We start from the raw sequence: 17,329 nt of genomic DNA, 5'->3' as shown, positions 1-17,329 counted from the left end.
TCATGTAGTCTGAACAGCACAGCGATCTGCCGACGTTTAAAGTCGTGTAGTGTGAACTTAGCCTTAGTCGCTGCATGTCGCCAGGGGCTGGCAATGAGGTTGCTAGTTGGCGTTCACACTACTGGTTGCCTTGACAGCGAATCAGGTTTCTTGCCGCTAAATACAAACATTTTGGAGGCAAAAGACTAAATATAATATAAATATGAATTAAATCCGTACATACAAATAAAAATGAATGAGAAACAGAACTTTTTTTCCATTGCGTATGTTTATCTATGGCTGAGAGGAGAACGATCACATGAGCTCTGCCGTCTTCTTTCCTATTGGCTGTCGCTCCCGAAAGTCGCTCTTCATTTGCATAAAGTTGAAGGATTCTGAACTTTGTCGTGTCGCTGGACACACCCCATCCGGTCGCCAACGGCCTCTGTCGCTCTTGTCACCAGAAATCACCAGCTCTCCATTCAAATGAATGGGATCGTGTTGCTTTGACGTTGCGTGTCGCTTGTAGTGTGAACGGGGCTTCAGCTGGATCCTTGGTGAATCTGGAGTGGGGTGGGTCCTTAATAAGAATGATTTTTTTTTTAACCATTCTTTTAAACAATCTTAAATGTATTTAAATTGTACTGCCATTTGACATTATAAGCCATTTAGACAACATAAACAAATTCTCAGCTTTAAAACTGTAAGTAATGATTCAAAATTTAAACCTAATGCATGACAATCCCATCAGAAAAATGTGAATCCCCCCAAAAAAGACAGAGGATTCACAAAAATTGACCCTTTCCATAGATATCATAGCAAGGTAAACACAACTGTAGCTTTAAAAAAAAGCCAATTTGTACACCACAATCAAACCAACCTTCATATAATTTTCCCTGCAGCAGCATTTATCCTGATATGACACATCTGAAGGTTGTGATGTTCTCCAGTGAATGAAATAAAGGACTGATGATGGTGAAAAGTTCTATTCCCCTTTTTTTGTGCCACCTCAGAGGAAGAAAGACAACAGGAAAAAAAAGTTACTCATTTTCGATCACCAGTGGAGGAAATATCTTACAAATGTACTAATGATTAGAATCATACTTAAGATATTAATCCCAATGTGAGGTCTAGAAACGGTTAAAACTGAATAACATCTTACTGTAGTCTCTGTGTTGGGTGCCTGTTTTCCCTGAAAAACGCTTTATCTAAAAATGTAAACCAATATCTTATCATTAGCAGTTATCAGTATTTGAAGAGGTGAAATTAAAATTACTCCGAAACTGTCATCGACACAAGCATAATGTGAAAGCACGCAGGTGATGGAGATTTACCGCTGATTACAGAACCGGCTTCACTGATAAGATGCGCATTAAATATCGCATGCGATTTATCGTGCAGCCCTAATTTCTACTTGGCTTTGTGTTTTAGTGGTTTGATCTGATTTCCTTCATCAGTAAGTAAATTTAAAATGGTTTGATTTTAGTTAAAAGGTTAAAGGATTAGTTCACCTCCAGAATAAAAACTTCCTGATAATTTACTTTGAAGCTGCATTGAAACTGCAATTTCCGTCTTCTTTCCTATTGGCTGTCGCTCCCGAAAGTCGCTCTTCATTTGCATAAAGTTGAAGGATTCTGAACTGTCGCTGGACACACCCCATCCGTCGCCAACGGCAGCTGTTGCACTTGTCACCGGAAATCGCCAGCTCTCCATTGAAATGAATGGGATCGTGTCGCTTTGTCGCTTGTAGTGTGAACGGGGCTGAAGGCTGCATATCTCGGCTGCTGCATCATCAAACGTCGCTGAACGTCGATTCACGAAAATAAACTGAAGCTCTTCATTTGCATAAAGTTGAAGGATTCTGAACTTTGTTGCATCGCTGGACACGCCCCATCCGTCGCCAACGGCCGCTGTCGCACTTGTCGCCGGAAATCGCCAGCTCTCCATTGAAATGAATGGGATCGTGTCGCTTTGTCGCTTGTAGTGTGAACGGGGCATAAGATCTGTGCTTTCCTGATAGAAGACGTTTTAGTGGAATGTACTGACATAAACTCAGCAGAGGTTTGGGTTTCAAACAAAGCTCCTTTTTGTTAACCAACTGCAGTGTTTCCAACAGCTAGGCATGACGGTTCCCCCTCTTTGTCTCTGTCCCTGCCTGCATCTCACTTCCTTTTAGGGTTGATAAAAGTATGTTAGGGTTGATAAAAGTGTTTGACCAGAGATTTTGGCTCACCTCCAGAATAAAAACTTCCTGATAATTTACTTTGAAGCTGCATTGAAACTGCAATTTGGACCTTCAACCCGTTGGCCACCATTTAAGTCCATTATATGGAGAAAAATTCTGTAATGTTTTCCTCAAAAACCTTAATTTCTTTGCGACGAAAGACAGAAAGACATGAACAGCTTGAATGACATGGGGGTGAGTAAATTATCAGGAAATTTTTTATCTGGAAGTCAATTCTCTGTGTGTATGTGCTGTACATGTGGAAGAATTGACAATAAAGCAGACCTGACTTGACTTGACTTGAACTACTCCTTTAACTCAACAATTTAAGAAAAATCATTTTCGGTAATTGAAAAAAAGCTAAAATGAAATGTAAAAAATAGGTGAAAAACTTCAACAAACTTGAATGAAATTTAGAAATGTTACCTTGGCAACTAACTGAAATAAGTGAAAGTTGAAGTACTAAAATTACTAAAACTAAATTAATTTGAGCTAAATAGAATAAAAAACAAACTAATAAAAATGACAAAGCGCCTAATTTCTAAAGCTTAAACTAAAATGAAAATGAAAATTGAAAATAGAAATATAAAAGCTTTATTTATATTTATTTATATTTAATTCAAAATATTAATAAATTCTATAATATTATATAAATAATACTAAAAGAACACTAATTGCAAATCTAAATGTATTAGCTTTTTTGAGACTATTCAGTCTTCTGTTTTTTATTTTTATATTACATTCCCAAAGCAGAAGTGAACTCGATATTTTTAATGACCAGTTTGATGTAAGTTATTTTGGCCAATAAAAATATGATGTATTTTCTTAAGCTTTATAGAAGTATATATTCCATTTAAGGACAAACTACTCATATATTTAAGATGGTGAACAGATTTGAGAAGTATAGTACTGGAGATCGAGGCCCTCTCTGGGAGAAACGGCTGAGATGAGGCTGCCCAGCCCTACAGGAAACTCTGAGCCCAGGGGGAAAGGGAAAGACAAACAAGGGCAACAGCTGGGCGGGAGAGGAGACGAAAAGTTGTTGGTGATGGGGGTGGGAAGAAGCTGTGAGAGAGAAAGAGAGATTTGGGGGAGTGTGAGAAAGAGAGACTGAGAGAGAGATAAGCGCTAGTCAAATATATCTGGTGTTTCTTAGCAAAGAAGCTGTTGGCGGAGAGGATGTTTGGTCAAGTAATTCCTGTTACTTTTATAGAAAGCGAGAGAGCAGATCAAAAACCGAATGGTTTCAGAACACTACAGCTTGTTTTACAAAGTGAATGCTGTGAATATCACGAGAAAGAACAGTGATAAAACAATAGCTACATTTATATTTCTGATATATTTAAGCATTATCACGAGCAAGAGTGCTGTTGTTCCGAATATCAGCGGTTCAGAGCAACAGCCCGGTTGCGAGAATGATATTTCTTCAATATACAAGAAATTAAAACTGAGTAACTTACATTTTAAACAATATTGCCAGTTACTTTGTCTGTTTTTAACCTGTCAGTGAAAATAGTTCCAAATGGAACCAAAGCAAAATAAATGTGGCTCTGATCAACACACATTAGTGCCGTTCCTAAATGATTAAGTATTTTTAACCAAATCAGTTGAGTGAATTATTTGTTGACTCAGTTATAAAGATAGTCACTTGTTTGGTTCCTGAATGAATCAGTGTTTTGAATGACTCAACAGAGTAAATGATTCATTGTGTTTTGTTGCTGATTGAATCAGCATTATAGAAGTAAAGCCTTTCCTTGACACTAATTTGAATGTTAACTGCCCCACCAATGCTACAACAAGGTCAATAGTTTCAATAGTTTCTTTTTTTCTACACTAAACTCTGCAGCCCATCTCATAGTGCTTGCTTGGCCATGACTCTTGGTTGGATCTCACACATGACTAACTGTCCCTCTACCCCTGGGCTGTACTGATAGTGACATCAGGGAAAAACAAAATTGCTGAAACCAGTGATTGTTATTTGTTTGCTGTTTTGGCTGAATATTTCTGGTTGCCTAAATTTTGGTGCATCACTAATCAAATTGTTTATTCCATCTGTGTCATGTTCATAATTTTACGTATTATTGGGCCTAAGTGGTTCATGGTATTATGTATAAATATCATGCACATTTTTAAGATTTATTGTGTTGCGTTTGTACAATAAACAATTTTGGAGGTACACTGGGTTGCCATGTGTGCTATTATATTTTTTTTTTAAGAAAACATATGCTAGACAGACATATTTAATGATTAAAGAGGTCTTGTGAAAATCAAAACTTTTAAAAGCATGTGTCAAATCACCTGTTTTGTTCCATGTCTTGCATGAATGACCCTTTCATTCGAATGATAAATAAAAAACTGAAACTTCTCTTGTAGTTTTCCCATAATTCTTTCATCTATATGCCAATTACATTATATAGATTTAGTTCAGTCATGAACATCAGTGTGAGGTTCTGTGCGCAGGCAGTAGGACCCAGATGAGGAGTGCAGTGGAGGGCATTGTAGGTTGATTATTGTAGATCTTATCCAGAGCTGTGCAGGGCAGACAAGTAGAACTCTCAGGTTACACTGCAAGCACATGCCTGGAGAGAGAACAACCACCCCCCTCCTCCTCCCCATCCCTCAAACACCCACAAGCCTCCAGTAATCCATAGACGTGTTCACAAACCTACAGCTATAAACCTGTATCATGCTGCGCAAATGCCTTTTCCCAAGACATGCAAAGCAGCATGAACATGGTATGGAATCCATTATTCAAAGAGCATTACCATTTGATCAGGGCTTCTCCACCACACCGGCACCCTCATGAAGATTTAATGCAAATGATTTCTGGATATGGGGGCTCATTAAGCAGCACATTGTGAATGGAGCGGCGCTGGTGCATGCCCTGCATTTATGGGTTTTTGTGCTTCTGCTGCTCACCTGCTTAGATTACATTGGCTCTTCCAAACTGTGTTTGACCTTATAAAATATCAGATACACATCAGCAAGTCTTCTGATTTTGGATGTATTTATTATTAAGCTGTTAAAAAGCTGTTCAAGGTGTTTATCCATTCACCTAAACCAAATGTTTCTTTTTGTTCTTGTTTTGAATTGCACAGCTATGGAAAAATAGTGTCTACTAAGGCCATTCTTGACAAGACCACCAACAAATGTAAAGGTAAGATGTGCTGTATAATTTCATATTTAAAGGAATAGTTCACCCAAGAATTAAAGAAGTCTCTCATGTTGTTGCAATCCTGTATGACTTTCTTTCACAAAAAGAGAACCTTTGAATAATGAGCTGTTCTGTTACTTAACATGAGAGCCGTCAAACTCCAAAAAAGAAAAAAAAAAAAAAAAACTATAAACGTACAGTTTTCTCGTATCATAAAAGTATTGCATATGACTTCTGCCCTATATTCCAAATCCTCCGAAAAATATGATGTTTTTGTGTGACTTTAGAATTTAATCAACAATTACAGAAATCTTGCTTGAAAGCTGTGGTCACCATTCACGTTCATTGTAGGGAGAAGAGCAGCTTGGATATTCTTCTAAACATCTCCTTTTTAAAATATTTTAAATTTAGTTTTAAATAAATTAAATAAAATACATTTAAATACATTTTAAATAAATTTTATATTTTAAAATTATTCTTTTATTAGATTTTTTTGGAGATTGTAATATTATTTGAATGACAATTAATTATTCATAAACAAATAATTATTTTGAGTTTGATCTTTTCAATAAAATGTTTATCCAGTACTTTATTTTTCATATTAAATATTAATTCAATTCAATTATAATTTTTGTATTTTTACCTATTTTATTTCATATTAAAATATTACTTTATATTAATATTATGGTATATATTCATATTTATTAAAAAAAGAATAAAACTTCTTACCAAATGAAAAATCCCAATAAAATGATTTTCCTATCAAAACTCACATTACTGCAATGCTCATTTTTGTATATTAAAGAACATCTTGGACATTCCTCTAAACATCTGCTTTTGCGTTCCACGGAATAAAGAAAGCCATACACGTTTTGAAAGACATTTTGAATGAACTGTTCCTTTTAACTCGTGAGCGCACTTTAAATATACTTCATTTATTTTATCTCTTGCAAATGTGTGCTGATGTAACAGGAATGAGATTGCTATTACATTTGTGTGTTTGTGTGTGAGAGAGCGAGCGAGAGAGAGAGTGTATAGTTAACTTGGTCTGATAGCTCTTTTCTCATGTGGGACAGAGAGATTACCAGTGTGAGCTAAGGTGCAGAGGAGTGATATGGAACGCTATTGGCTTAACAACTAAACTCTAAGCAGTGATCACTGATTCAGTGTGTGTGTGTGTGTGTTCAGGCTATGGCTTTGTGGATTTCGACAGCCCGGCCTCTGCACAGAAAGCGGTGACAGCACTAAAGGCCAGTGGAGTTCAGGCTCAGATGGCAAAGGTAAGAGACAGTGGAACTAAACTCCCTGTTCCTTAACTCTTACTTGCTGTAAACCTTGTATGGCACTTTAAAACAGCTTCAAACGAATTCCAAACACGAGCATCACTATTATTACTATGGCTCACACTTAAGTTTGGGATTTGAACAAACCCCTAAGCCAAAGTATTCAACTTTGGTGCAAATTTCACCCAGCAGGGTTTCTGCTATGGACATGAATGATACTTCAAATCATGCGGATTGATGAGGGAATATATGCTATTACTTTCCTTAAAAGACTTGAGATTTTCGGCTGATAGATGGTAACATTTCCGAAAAAATCCATCCTTATCTAGGGACTACAATATAAAACAAACTTGCTAGTGAGCAACCACCCAGAACTTTTGCAAACACAATTTAAGAAACATTTATTATTATAAATGCTGAAAGCAGTTGCTGCTTAATATTTGTTGTGGAAACCATAATACATTTTTTAATGTTTTTTTTTTATTATTATTATTATTATTATAAAGTTCAAAAGAACAGCATTTATTTGAAAATCAAATCTTTTGTAACATTAAAAATGTTTTTGTTTTTTTTTGATAATCACTTTAGTGTACTGTAGGATGGCATGATTATTTTACCACACTTGGCCTGTCTGTGGGTGTTAAGCCATGAGCTGGTGTCCCCATTAGGCTCATGCAGGTCTGCCATTGTAAGTGCCTGAGGAGTATTTGTCCCGTTTCTGCTCCTGCGTGGTGCTCCAGGTCTACAAAGAGGTTGTGTGTTCTTTTTCTCACCCATGGCTGAGTCACTGTCTGAGCAGCTTGGCTGGAAGTGCTGCAAGCCCTGTGTAGAGGACCGTGGCCCTGCAGGCCAACCACTCACACAGCCCTGCTGTCACTCAGATCCTCTCACTGATTTCACATCTTTTTAATGAATTTTATTTAGTTTATGTAGAACATTTGGGTGAATCTCACGAAAAAATGTCCAGATCATATTTCACAGCAAAATAAAAAAAATAATGACAAATAATAATGATTTTATTTTTAAGATTGAGGGGGGGGGGTATTATTTGAATAATAACAAATTATTCATGAATAATTATTTTGAGTTCACGTTATATTTATTTATATTTTAGATATTTATATTATTTCAATGACAACAAATGTATTTTTATATTTGATTTGATTTTAATATTATGAAAATGACAATTACCATTACTGAAATGCAATTACTGTAACAAAACATTCATAATTGCCATTATACTGTGTATATATATATATAATTATCATTTTAAAATATACTGTGTGTATATATATATATATATATATATATAATTATCATTTTAAAATGTTTAATTTTTTAAAATGATAATTGTCATTAGCTTTTTTTTTGTTTTTTGATTTAAATCATCATAAATTAAAGGGACTACAAAAAATATGAGCATGTTACTTTATATATTAATTTCTTTGCATTAAAGTAATAACATTGATATTTTTATTGTAATAAGAAATGAGGGAGGGGTGTGCTTAATTGTGCTAAAAAAATAATGTGACAATACAATTATGCAACAAAAAGTAGGGGTAAGTTTCTTTACCAAATAATTTTTTTCTTTTTCTGTTTCCTTTCATTTAGGAGTAAAATGTGACCTGAACATATTCTTGAAAGAATCACCTATTTAATCTGTAGATCAGTGTGAAAGAGCAACCTCTTCGCACAAGAACAGCACCAAGCACCCGTCTTAATTACAGCCGTTTTAGAGTCTTTATAGTGACCTGACCTATTTAAGAGTGTTGAGGCGATCGCCGTGGATTTGCCTCCACCCATTCATTCTGTGGAAAAATGCACCGCCTCACAGCACGATTAGATCAGTACAAAAATCACCTTCATGGCAAGTCACTGCAATTATTCATTAATTATTCATGGTGGTGAGATGAACTGGTAATACATTTACAGCTTACATTTTAATCTCATCTGCACACCAAAGCAATGAATATGCAAATCAGCAGCGGGTGAATTGGAGGTTTGCTGTCTTGCAGCTATCTTTACTGTCTTTCTGATTTGTTTAGACAATAACACACAACTCTTGCTTCAATGATAATGAACAAAATTAATTTGAGCCGCATAATATGATTAAGGGGTTTTGAGATCCTATGATAAAACCTCCAGCTCACGCCTTGTGCAGGAAGTGGGTAATCTGTAGAAGACATGCAAGCACATGTTTTGTGTATGTTAATTTGAGGTTAGAAAGATGTCACTTTGTACTGTATGCATATTTGCTGTCATGCCTGCAGCTTTAAAAGAAGCTAATTAGGTGTTTATATGGTAATGAGCTGACTCAGTACTGGCCTTGAAAACGGTCATTTTGACACTTTTTACTAAAAAACATGTTGACGTCTAAAACTCCTGCATAATTATGCAAAGGTAAGAGATAAATATTGCGAAAAATTTTATGTTATTATTTACACTGGTGGCCAAAAGTTGGGAATAATTTAAGTGTTCTTAATGTTTTGAAAGAAGTCTCTAATGCTCACCAAGGCTGCATTTATTTGATCAAAAATGATGTAAAATCAGTAATATTGTGAAATATTATTACAATTTAAATTTCTATTTTAATATATTTTGAAATGTAATTTATTCCTGTGATGGCAAAGCTGAATTTTCAGCAGATGTTACTCCAGTCATCAGTTCTTATTCTGCTGGATCTTTCTGCTGCTTTTGACACTGTCAATCATCAGATCCTCCTTTCTGCCCTCTCTTCAATGGGCATCACAGGGATTCCACTTCGCTGGTTTGAATCCTATCTCACTGGTAGGTCTTTCAGGGTGGCTTGGGGAGGGGAGGTATCCAAAGCACATCAACTTGTCACTGGGGTTCCTCAGGGATCAGTTCTTGGACCCCTCCTCTTCTCCATATACACAACATCACTGGGTCCCATCATACAGGCACATGGCCCCAATTGTAAGTCGCTTTGGATAAAAGCGTCTGCTAAATGACTAAATGTAAATGTAAATGTAAATGATGTACTTCAGAAATCATTCTAATATGCTGATTTGCTGCTCATAATATTTTATGGAAACCACTAAATATTTTTAGTGGATACACTAAGTTTGGGGTAAGTATAATAAAAAAACAAAACAAAAAAAACTAATAATGATACTTTCATTTAGAAAGGATGCATGAAATCGTTCATATTCATTGAAGAATCTGGAAAAACTGTTTCACACTGTAATAATAAGAACCAAATCAGCATATTAGAATGATTTCTGACACTGAAGACTGGAGCAATCACAGGAATAAATTACATTCTAAAATATATTGGAATAGAAAATAGTTATTTAAAAATCATAATGAATCAATCATAATCATAATGAATCAAAATCATAAAATCTTTTTTCTTTTATTTTTTGGAAAAAAAAAAAACATTTAACAAGCTCCATATTTCATAGCTGAACCGTCTTATCTCTCCAATCTCACACAAGTGCATCAATGCACATAACTGCTGGCTCAGCAGCTTGTCCTACCTGTAAACCTCTGAACTCCTTCACAGTCTTCTCTATCTTCCTTTTGATTTCCAATTTATTTTTAAGGTGGAATGTATCATTACAGGAATATTAAGGTCATTCCCAAGAATCCCAGCTTAATATCTGCATGTAGTATTTGTCGTATGTGGCATTATGTCGATTATCACAAAACCGGGAAGGGACATGGAAAGGATGTGACATTACAGTAACTCTCCATAAAGCACTCAGTGTTTGATGGTGCTTTGCTTTATGGTTGACAAGGCTGACGAGGCCCTAACCTCACCAACCCATAATCCTAACTTTATTGAGCCTATAAGGCTGATCAGTCCTTCAGGAACAAAGCAGGCTACCTTGCGGATATCCACCTACAGGAATTATGTTTGTAACACATAACCAGTCTCTCCACCTAAGACGCAACATAAAAAAGCACCAAAGCACCACTGCTTTTCCATTGTTTTCTGTGTAAACTTGAGCTCGACGGATATGTTTGACCATTCCGCTTGCTTGCGTCTTTTGCAGCAATGACACTGCATTGTATAAATGCAGCAAAAGTTAAAAGTTAACCATCTTTCATGCTAGATGTTGCTTTTTTCCATTCCACTTTTCTGTGTCTTTTCCATACAAATGTCTCCTAAAACCATTATAAAAGTAGTCTATATGAATAATGTGCTATATTTATTGTTATACAGTATTTATCATAAACCATATGATGGCTTTATGTAGAAAAACAGGTTGAAATTTAAGATTTTATTCACAGAAATAAGATAGAATTGCAATTGTTGGACAAATTAATTGTTTAAGTTGAAAATAACCCAAAATATTCTTTTAACCTAGTCATGTCCATGTATTTTACTATTATTAGTATTACAGTATTTATACATATTTTGAATCAGTTTTTTATCTGTCATAGTTTTTCTATATCTAGTTTTTCATTTCAATGTGCTTTTGTTATTAATTTTTTTCATTGTTTCGTTTCATTTTTTTAATAAATATATATTTCTATACAACTTTATTTTTAATTTCACTTTTAGGTTTTTTAATTTAAAACTTTTAGTAGTTTTAGTACTTCAACTTAAACGGTTAATTCACCCAAAAATGAAAATTAGCCCATGAATTACTCACCCTCAAGGCATCCTAGGTGTATATGACTTTCTTCTTTCAGACGAATCCAGTCGAAGTTATATTAAAAATTGTCTTTGATTTTCCAAGCTGTTTAATGGCAGTCAGCGGGTGTTGCATGCATCAGTCCAAAAGAAGTGAAATAAAGCGCATCCATCTATAATAAAAAGTGTCTCACACGGCTCCGGGGGGTGAACAAAGGCCTCCTGTAGCGAATCGATGCGGTTTTGTAAGAAAAATAACCATATTTAAAACGTAATAATCAATTTAATCTAGCTTGCGCTCACTGTTGTACACGGAAGCAGCTCCAGGTGGAAGACGTATGAGGTCAGCGCTGCGCATGCGCCGCTCAGAAGTGACGAACGCGGAAACGCAGCGGAGATCAAAACAAAACAACGGTCACGAATTAGAAGTACAAAACGAGGATTTGTAAAGAAGAATGTCAGAGGATTGCGATAAAAGCCAAGAGGAGACTGGTTTTCCTTTGCTAAAGTAAGGAAACTTTGCTTCCTTTGCTCCTGTAAACAAACGTTCGTTTTCATGAGACTCATCGGCGCATGCGCAACGCTGATCTCATACGCCATCAGCCCGGAGCTGCTTCCGTGTACAACTGTTGGCGCAAGCTAGATTAAAGGGATTACTACGTTTTGAATATGGATATTTTTCTTACAAAAATGCATCGATTCGCTACAGGAGGCCTTGGTTCACCCCCCGGACCCGTGTGAGACACTTTTTATTATGGATGCAAGCGCTTTATTTCACTTCTTTTGGACTGATGAAATGCAACACCCGCTGACTGCCATTAAACAGCTTGAAAGATCAAAGTCAATTTTTTATATAACTCCCATTAGATTCATCTGAAAGAAGGAAGTCATATACACCTAGGATGCCTTGAGGGTGAGTAAATAATGGGCTAATTTTCATTTTTGGGTGAACTATCCCTTTAAACTTGAACTTAAAATTGATTTGCCAAGGCAACACTTTGCATTTTCATTTCAGTTTTATAATATTTAGATTTAGATTTTAATTTCAGCTTTTATTTCATTTACCGAAAATTACTTTTAATAGTTGTAGTTTACAATATTTCTTAGAGATGATTTCCTATTCAATCTTTACCACAATTATTTCTCTCTTCTTGATTACCTCTGCAGCAACAAGAACAGGACCCCACCAATCTGTACATTTCCAATTTGCCTCTGTCTCTGGACGAGCAGGAGTTAGAAAGCATGCTCAAGCCCTTCAGCCAGGTCATCTCCACACGCATCTTACGTGACGCAAACGGCACCAGTCGTGGAGTTGGTTTTGCCAGGTGCGCCTGACCAACTCTCATACGTGTCACATGACATTATCATCATTAATATTCCGTTAATGCATTTGCAATTACTCTATGTTAGGATGGAATCGACTGAAAAATGTGAGGCCATCATTCAACATTTCAATGGCAAATACATCAAGACTCCTCCTGGAGTAGCAGGTACTACATTTGGGTTGTTTTTCATATCGAGTTTTGTACTGATGAGATGGTCATGACAGGTAAATAATGAGTGATATGTTTTCATTAAGTGCCTACAGAACCCTTGCTGTGTAAATTTGCGGATGGGGGACAGAAGAAACGTCAGAATCAGGGGAAATATCACCAGAATGGGCGGCAGTGGCCGAGAGAGGGCGAGACTGTGAGAAAACTGCTTTTTTCACATTGATTTCAATCATTCTCTAGTCCACGTCTGAATTCAACTGTCTCTCTCTCATTCTCACACACATACAGGGCGGGATGACGCTAACATATGACCCTACTCCCGCTTTACAAAATGGGTGGGTTCAGAAATTATTACTTACAATAAATGTTGTAATTTGTGCTTTTAATTATGACACTGCATGGTAACAGCTCTTTTTTTAGAAAAATGCATTTGTCGCCCCCTGCAGGTTTTACTCTCCCTCCTACAGCATTGCTCCTAACAGAATTATTGCTCAGACTTCTATCTCTCCCTACATGCACTCACCTGTATCCACCTACCAGGTATGGAGAAGCCATTTGTTTTGCAAGAGCCATATTACTGTTCATGACTCATGCTCTATATTTCAAGTCTTTTGAAGATCTACAATCATTATATATGAGGAATTTGAGTTGGTTACAGAAAAGTCTTCACATACTCCCTAGCTTATTAGGTCTAAATTGTTATAGATCTGAATTATACAGAATAATGACCCAAATCTAAGATTAAAATGTGTCTCCTTTTAATATCAGGTACACAATCCCTCCTGGATACATCACCAGTCTTACCTCATGCAGCCCACAGTAAGTTGCAGTTAAACCGCTGCTCTATTTCCTAAAGCACCTCTGCCTGTCTAACTTTCTTTCTCTGCTGGGCACAGGGTACAGTCCTCACGCCCACAGTGGACCACACCATGACCATCCAGCCCACTGCCATAATAGGGCCTCTCACACAGCAGCTCAGCCATCTAACCCTGGGCAGCACAGGCACGGTACGTCCCCCACAGATGCCCACAGAGAATTCATTACAAATGTCTTGAAAAAAAAAAAAATTGTATTGGTCTAATTTTTTATGACTGGCAGTAAAGAAGTTTATATTTTTATTTTCTATTTGTCTTTTCAATTAAGTTTTGGTTTTCATTGTTAATTTTTTAGTTTTAGTTTTCAGAGTTTTTGTAGTTTCACATTATTTCATTTTTATTTTAGTTTCAGTATTTCAGGGCTACCAGAGTTAATATGCTAACTATTATCATTTAAAATATTTAACTGCGTTAAATTTCTCATGACAGGTTTTATAGTATTACCATGTACCAAAAACTTGTGGGCAATTGTATTTTATTTGAGGTGGTCTTGGTGTCATGAAAATTTATTTTAGTTTAGTTTCAGTTATTAATATTTGTGTTCGTTTTAGGGCTGCACGATATAACAATATAAAATCGATATCGCAAAATATGCAGCGCATATATAAAAGTTTGACAGATTAAGATTTGAAAATGAAGAAATTGACACATAATTATAGTATTGTAATTTTACAGTGTACTATAAAAATATTTTTATTACTTTTATTAAATATTCAATTTATTTTATAGTACAACAGTATTATTGCAATATATTTTTGAATATTTTAAATAATAATCACAATAAAAATCATTTTATAGATTTTTTAAAAAATATATATATTTTATGGTCATATTGAATGGGTCAAAAACATTGGTAATAGGGCCTATAAAATTCCAGAGAAGCGAGAATATTTTTTTTTCTTCACAAAATTCACTATATTAAATTCATTAAATTTTTCAAGTTTTCCCAAAATTGTTCAGCCCCAAAAGGATGATTCACACTCAAAAAATTCTGTCTCAAATTAAAAATAAATTTTTCAGCTTTTAAATTATTTTTATTTTCTACCTTTTATTTTTATTATCCCAATCTTTATAGAATAATTCATTCCAAAATATATTTTTTCATAGTGCAATATATCACAGAAAAGCGAAATATCCCATTGTCAGTTTTTTCCCAATACCGTGCAGCCCTAGAAATGTTGCGTTACAGCAATGTTCGGAATTACAAGAATTATACATAACCATATGCGCAAGAAGTTCATCCACCTAAAATATTCCTTTAATGTGTACTATCTGTGGATATCACACATTTGTCAACGTGTGTCCATCTGTCCTCAGTATATGCCTGCAAACACAGCTATGCAAGGGACCTACATACCACAATACGCCCAAGTGCCTCCTTCAAGCATTACAGCCGAGGTATGAAATCCCTGCATGCTGAATTATTCCAAGTGTTTCAAAGCCTGATTCACTGTGATGTATTGTCAGTAATGTTGACCTCATGCCACTGCAGGAAAATAGCGTCCAACAGCAGCAGGTTGCCATAGAGACACCCACAGACCACACAACATACTCCTACCAGCATGGCAAGTGAAGAGGAGGTGGGCTACTTCCTGTTGCTTTGGAAATGTTGTGGTCTGTAATGGAAAGAGAGTGAAAACAAAATTTATCCACAAGATAATTTTTTCATGATGTTGTATTGGCATATCTACTGTATCCAAGAAATTATAAAATCAATTCTTCTGGACTAGATGGATGAGTAACTCAAGTTGTTTTATAAGCTTCTTTTCTCACTCTAATATCTTTCTCTCTCTTATTTTAGTGCATTCATAGAAGTGATGGAGGACTTTGGATACTGAACCACCTCTCTTGACATAAAAACAAATGGACATTGTGAAAAGGAACAGAGAAGTGTGTCTCTTTCCAATGAAAGAAAGCAGACAGTTTTGCAACTTTTTTTTCTTGGAGAAGACCAACCGATAATGAAAGTAAGTGAAAGACTTGGATGGAGAAAGCTATAACTGCAAGATGTCATAAAAGTTCACAGAAAGCGAAGTAAGCTTTTTTAACACAAAGACTCACATACATGCACACACACTCCAACACACTTTGAGAAATATTTTTCTGCAACTTTATTTTCTAAAATGTTCTGCAAAGCCAGAATGAAACAACTACGATGTTACAGCACCATAATTTGATTTAATGTTTTTGTAAAATTCTTCAAAGATTTTGTTGACTGCTTTTGAACCGTCTGCTGCAAAAGGAGGAATTTTGTACATAAAAAACTGTTTTTGCAAAGTTCTTGCTGCATTTTTCTTGAATATCGATTTAAGGAAATCCTGAGGAACCTGCTGAAACCAGCAGCGAAGTCGTTTTGATAGAACTACAAAAAAATGTGCTGTATCGAAGAGCGTTGTAAATGCACTCATTGTTTCAAGCAAGTTTGTGTCCAGCGAGACGAGACTGAATTCAGAAACCAAGACCTCATATTCCCTCAAAATGTCCTTTTTTCCCTTCCAAAATGCTGCTTTATCTTGTAAGTTAGGTTATGCTCTGTTTAAATGTTGAGATTTATTTTTGTATTTGAAGATAATTTTTTTTAAGGAAAATTTCAAAGAGAAGCTATTTGGATGATAAACTTTTTTTATGGCTTTGTTTTCATGTCAATAGTTCTGTCTTGCCTCTTCATACATATGGGTTATGTCTTTTCTTTTACGCATTGTAAGGAGTGCTCCTCCAATGTTGTAATGCAGGCCTGTAAATTTATTTTTCTTGCCTTGGTGAACTTTAATAGTGAGGAGTGTGTTCTTTGGGCTGTGTCCCCCGAGATATAAAATGGCAATACAATGAAAACCAAGAGTTTTTCCCTTATTAGTGGAACACTCCCTCAGTTTCTTTCCTTCCTTCTGAGGTACAAGATTCTGAGACTGGAATAGTGATTATTTGTGATGTGCTCTGTGCATAAATATAAATCCAAGATGCTGAAATGTACACTTAAATTTGCTGAACAGGACAATCGTTCAGTGATGTATGAAATTATACATTAATATGTATATCTATATTAGATTAGATATACATATATTAGATTACTGATGTCCATGTAAACGTAGTAACTGTCGTGAACGTGCATCCACAAGAACACCCAACAGTAGTGACTACGTTTACATGGCCATCAGTAATCTAATTATTTACCTTATTCTAAATAAGCCAATATTATGATTATGGTGTTTACATGAGTTGCTTTTAGAATATTCCTTTCATGTTCCTGTTTTACATGTTATAGTACATAGTTCGATTAATGGCACATGTCATTACGTCCCCACGTGACGCCATCCGACGTCCCCTCCCGAATTTCACGTATAAACATATAGTTCGTCTTCGTGATGATGCCATGTACAGTTTTGGGTGTTTAATTTTTAATTTTATGAAAGCTTCAAGTGCAGTTAATTATTTGTACGTGCATACAGACGACGGCAGTGTTGAAGCGCTTTTACCAGCGTAATGACGTCATCACGTCGGATCTGGGTCAGCGCCGGCGCCGCCACACGCTCGCGTCATGTTACTGTCGTGAACGCGTGTCCAAAGAGACGAAAATGTGGAATAAAGTCATTTTTGTTTTCTTTGCGCAAAAAAGTATTCTCGTAGCTTTGTAACTTTACAGTTGAACCACTGATGTCACACGGACTACTTTGTTGATCATCTTGGTACTTTTGTGGACCTTGAACGTGGTAGTTACCTT

At 35.8% G+C, this 17,329-nt stretch overlaps 1 protein-coding gene and 1 long non-coding RNA gene across 3 annotated transcripts in view; one reads left to right on the top strand and one right to left on the bottom strand.

Annotated features, from left to right (window-relative positions):
* The window catches only part of LOC107668341 (RNA-binding motif, single-stranded-interacting protein 2-like), a 29,685-nt gene extending 13,237 nt beyond the window's left edge, over positions 1–16,448 (top strand). For both annotated transcript variants that reach the window (XM_016460185.1, XM_016460184.1), the window contains exons 3-14: positions 5,302–5,360; positions 6,546–6,637; positions 12,411–12,568; positions 12,654–12,733; positions 12,823–12,932; positions 13,025–13,071; positions 13,183–13,276; positions 13,505–13,555; positions 13,633–13,743; positions 14,929–15,009; positions 15,104–15,191; positions 15,413–16,448. In XM_016460185.1, the coding sequence (XP_016315671.1) occupies positions 5,302–5,360; positions 6,546–6,637; positions 12,411–12,568; positions 12,654–12,733; positions 12,823–12,932; positions 13,025–13,071; positions 13,183–13,276; positions 13,505–13,555; positions 13,633–13,743; positions 14,929–15,009; positions 15,104–15,184 (964 nt within the window). In that variant the 3' untranslated portion in view covers positions 15,185–15,191; positions 15,413–16,448. The remainder of the gene's footprint in view (positions 1–5,301; positions 5,361–6,545; positions 6,638–12,410; positions 12,569–12,653; positions 12,734–12,822; positions 12,933–13,024; positions 13,072–13,182; positions 13,277–13,504; positions 13,556–13,632; positions 13,744–14,928; positions 15,010–15,103; positions 15,192–15,412) is intronic.
* Positions 322–1,261, bottom strand: LOC107668343 (uncharacterized). The gene is made up of 3 exons (XR_001631884.1): positions 1,142–1,261; positions 860–987; positions 322–559 (listed from the first exon to the last, which is right to left on the bottom strand). It is a non-coding gene; the product is annotated as an uncharacterized LOC107668343 (long non-coding RNA).
* Positions 16,449–17,329: the final 881 nt, after the last annotated feature.

This window comes from Sinocyclocheilus anshuiensis, unplaced genomic scaffold (genome assembly GCF_001515605.1).
Source record: "Sinocyclocheilus anshuiensis isolate Anshui unplaced genomic scaffold, SAMN03320099.WGS_v1.1 scaffold3360, whole genome shotgun sequence".
Lineage (NCBI taxonomy): Eukaryota > Metazoa > Chordata > Actinopteri > Cypriniformes > Cyprinidae > Sinocyclocheilus > Sinocyclocheilus anshuiensis.
This window is presented reverse-complemented; position numbering and strand designations above follow the sequence as displayed.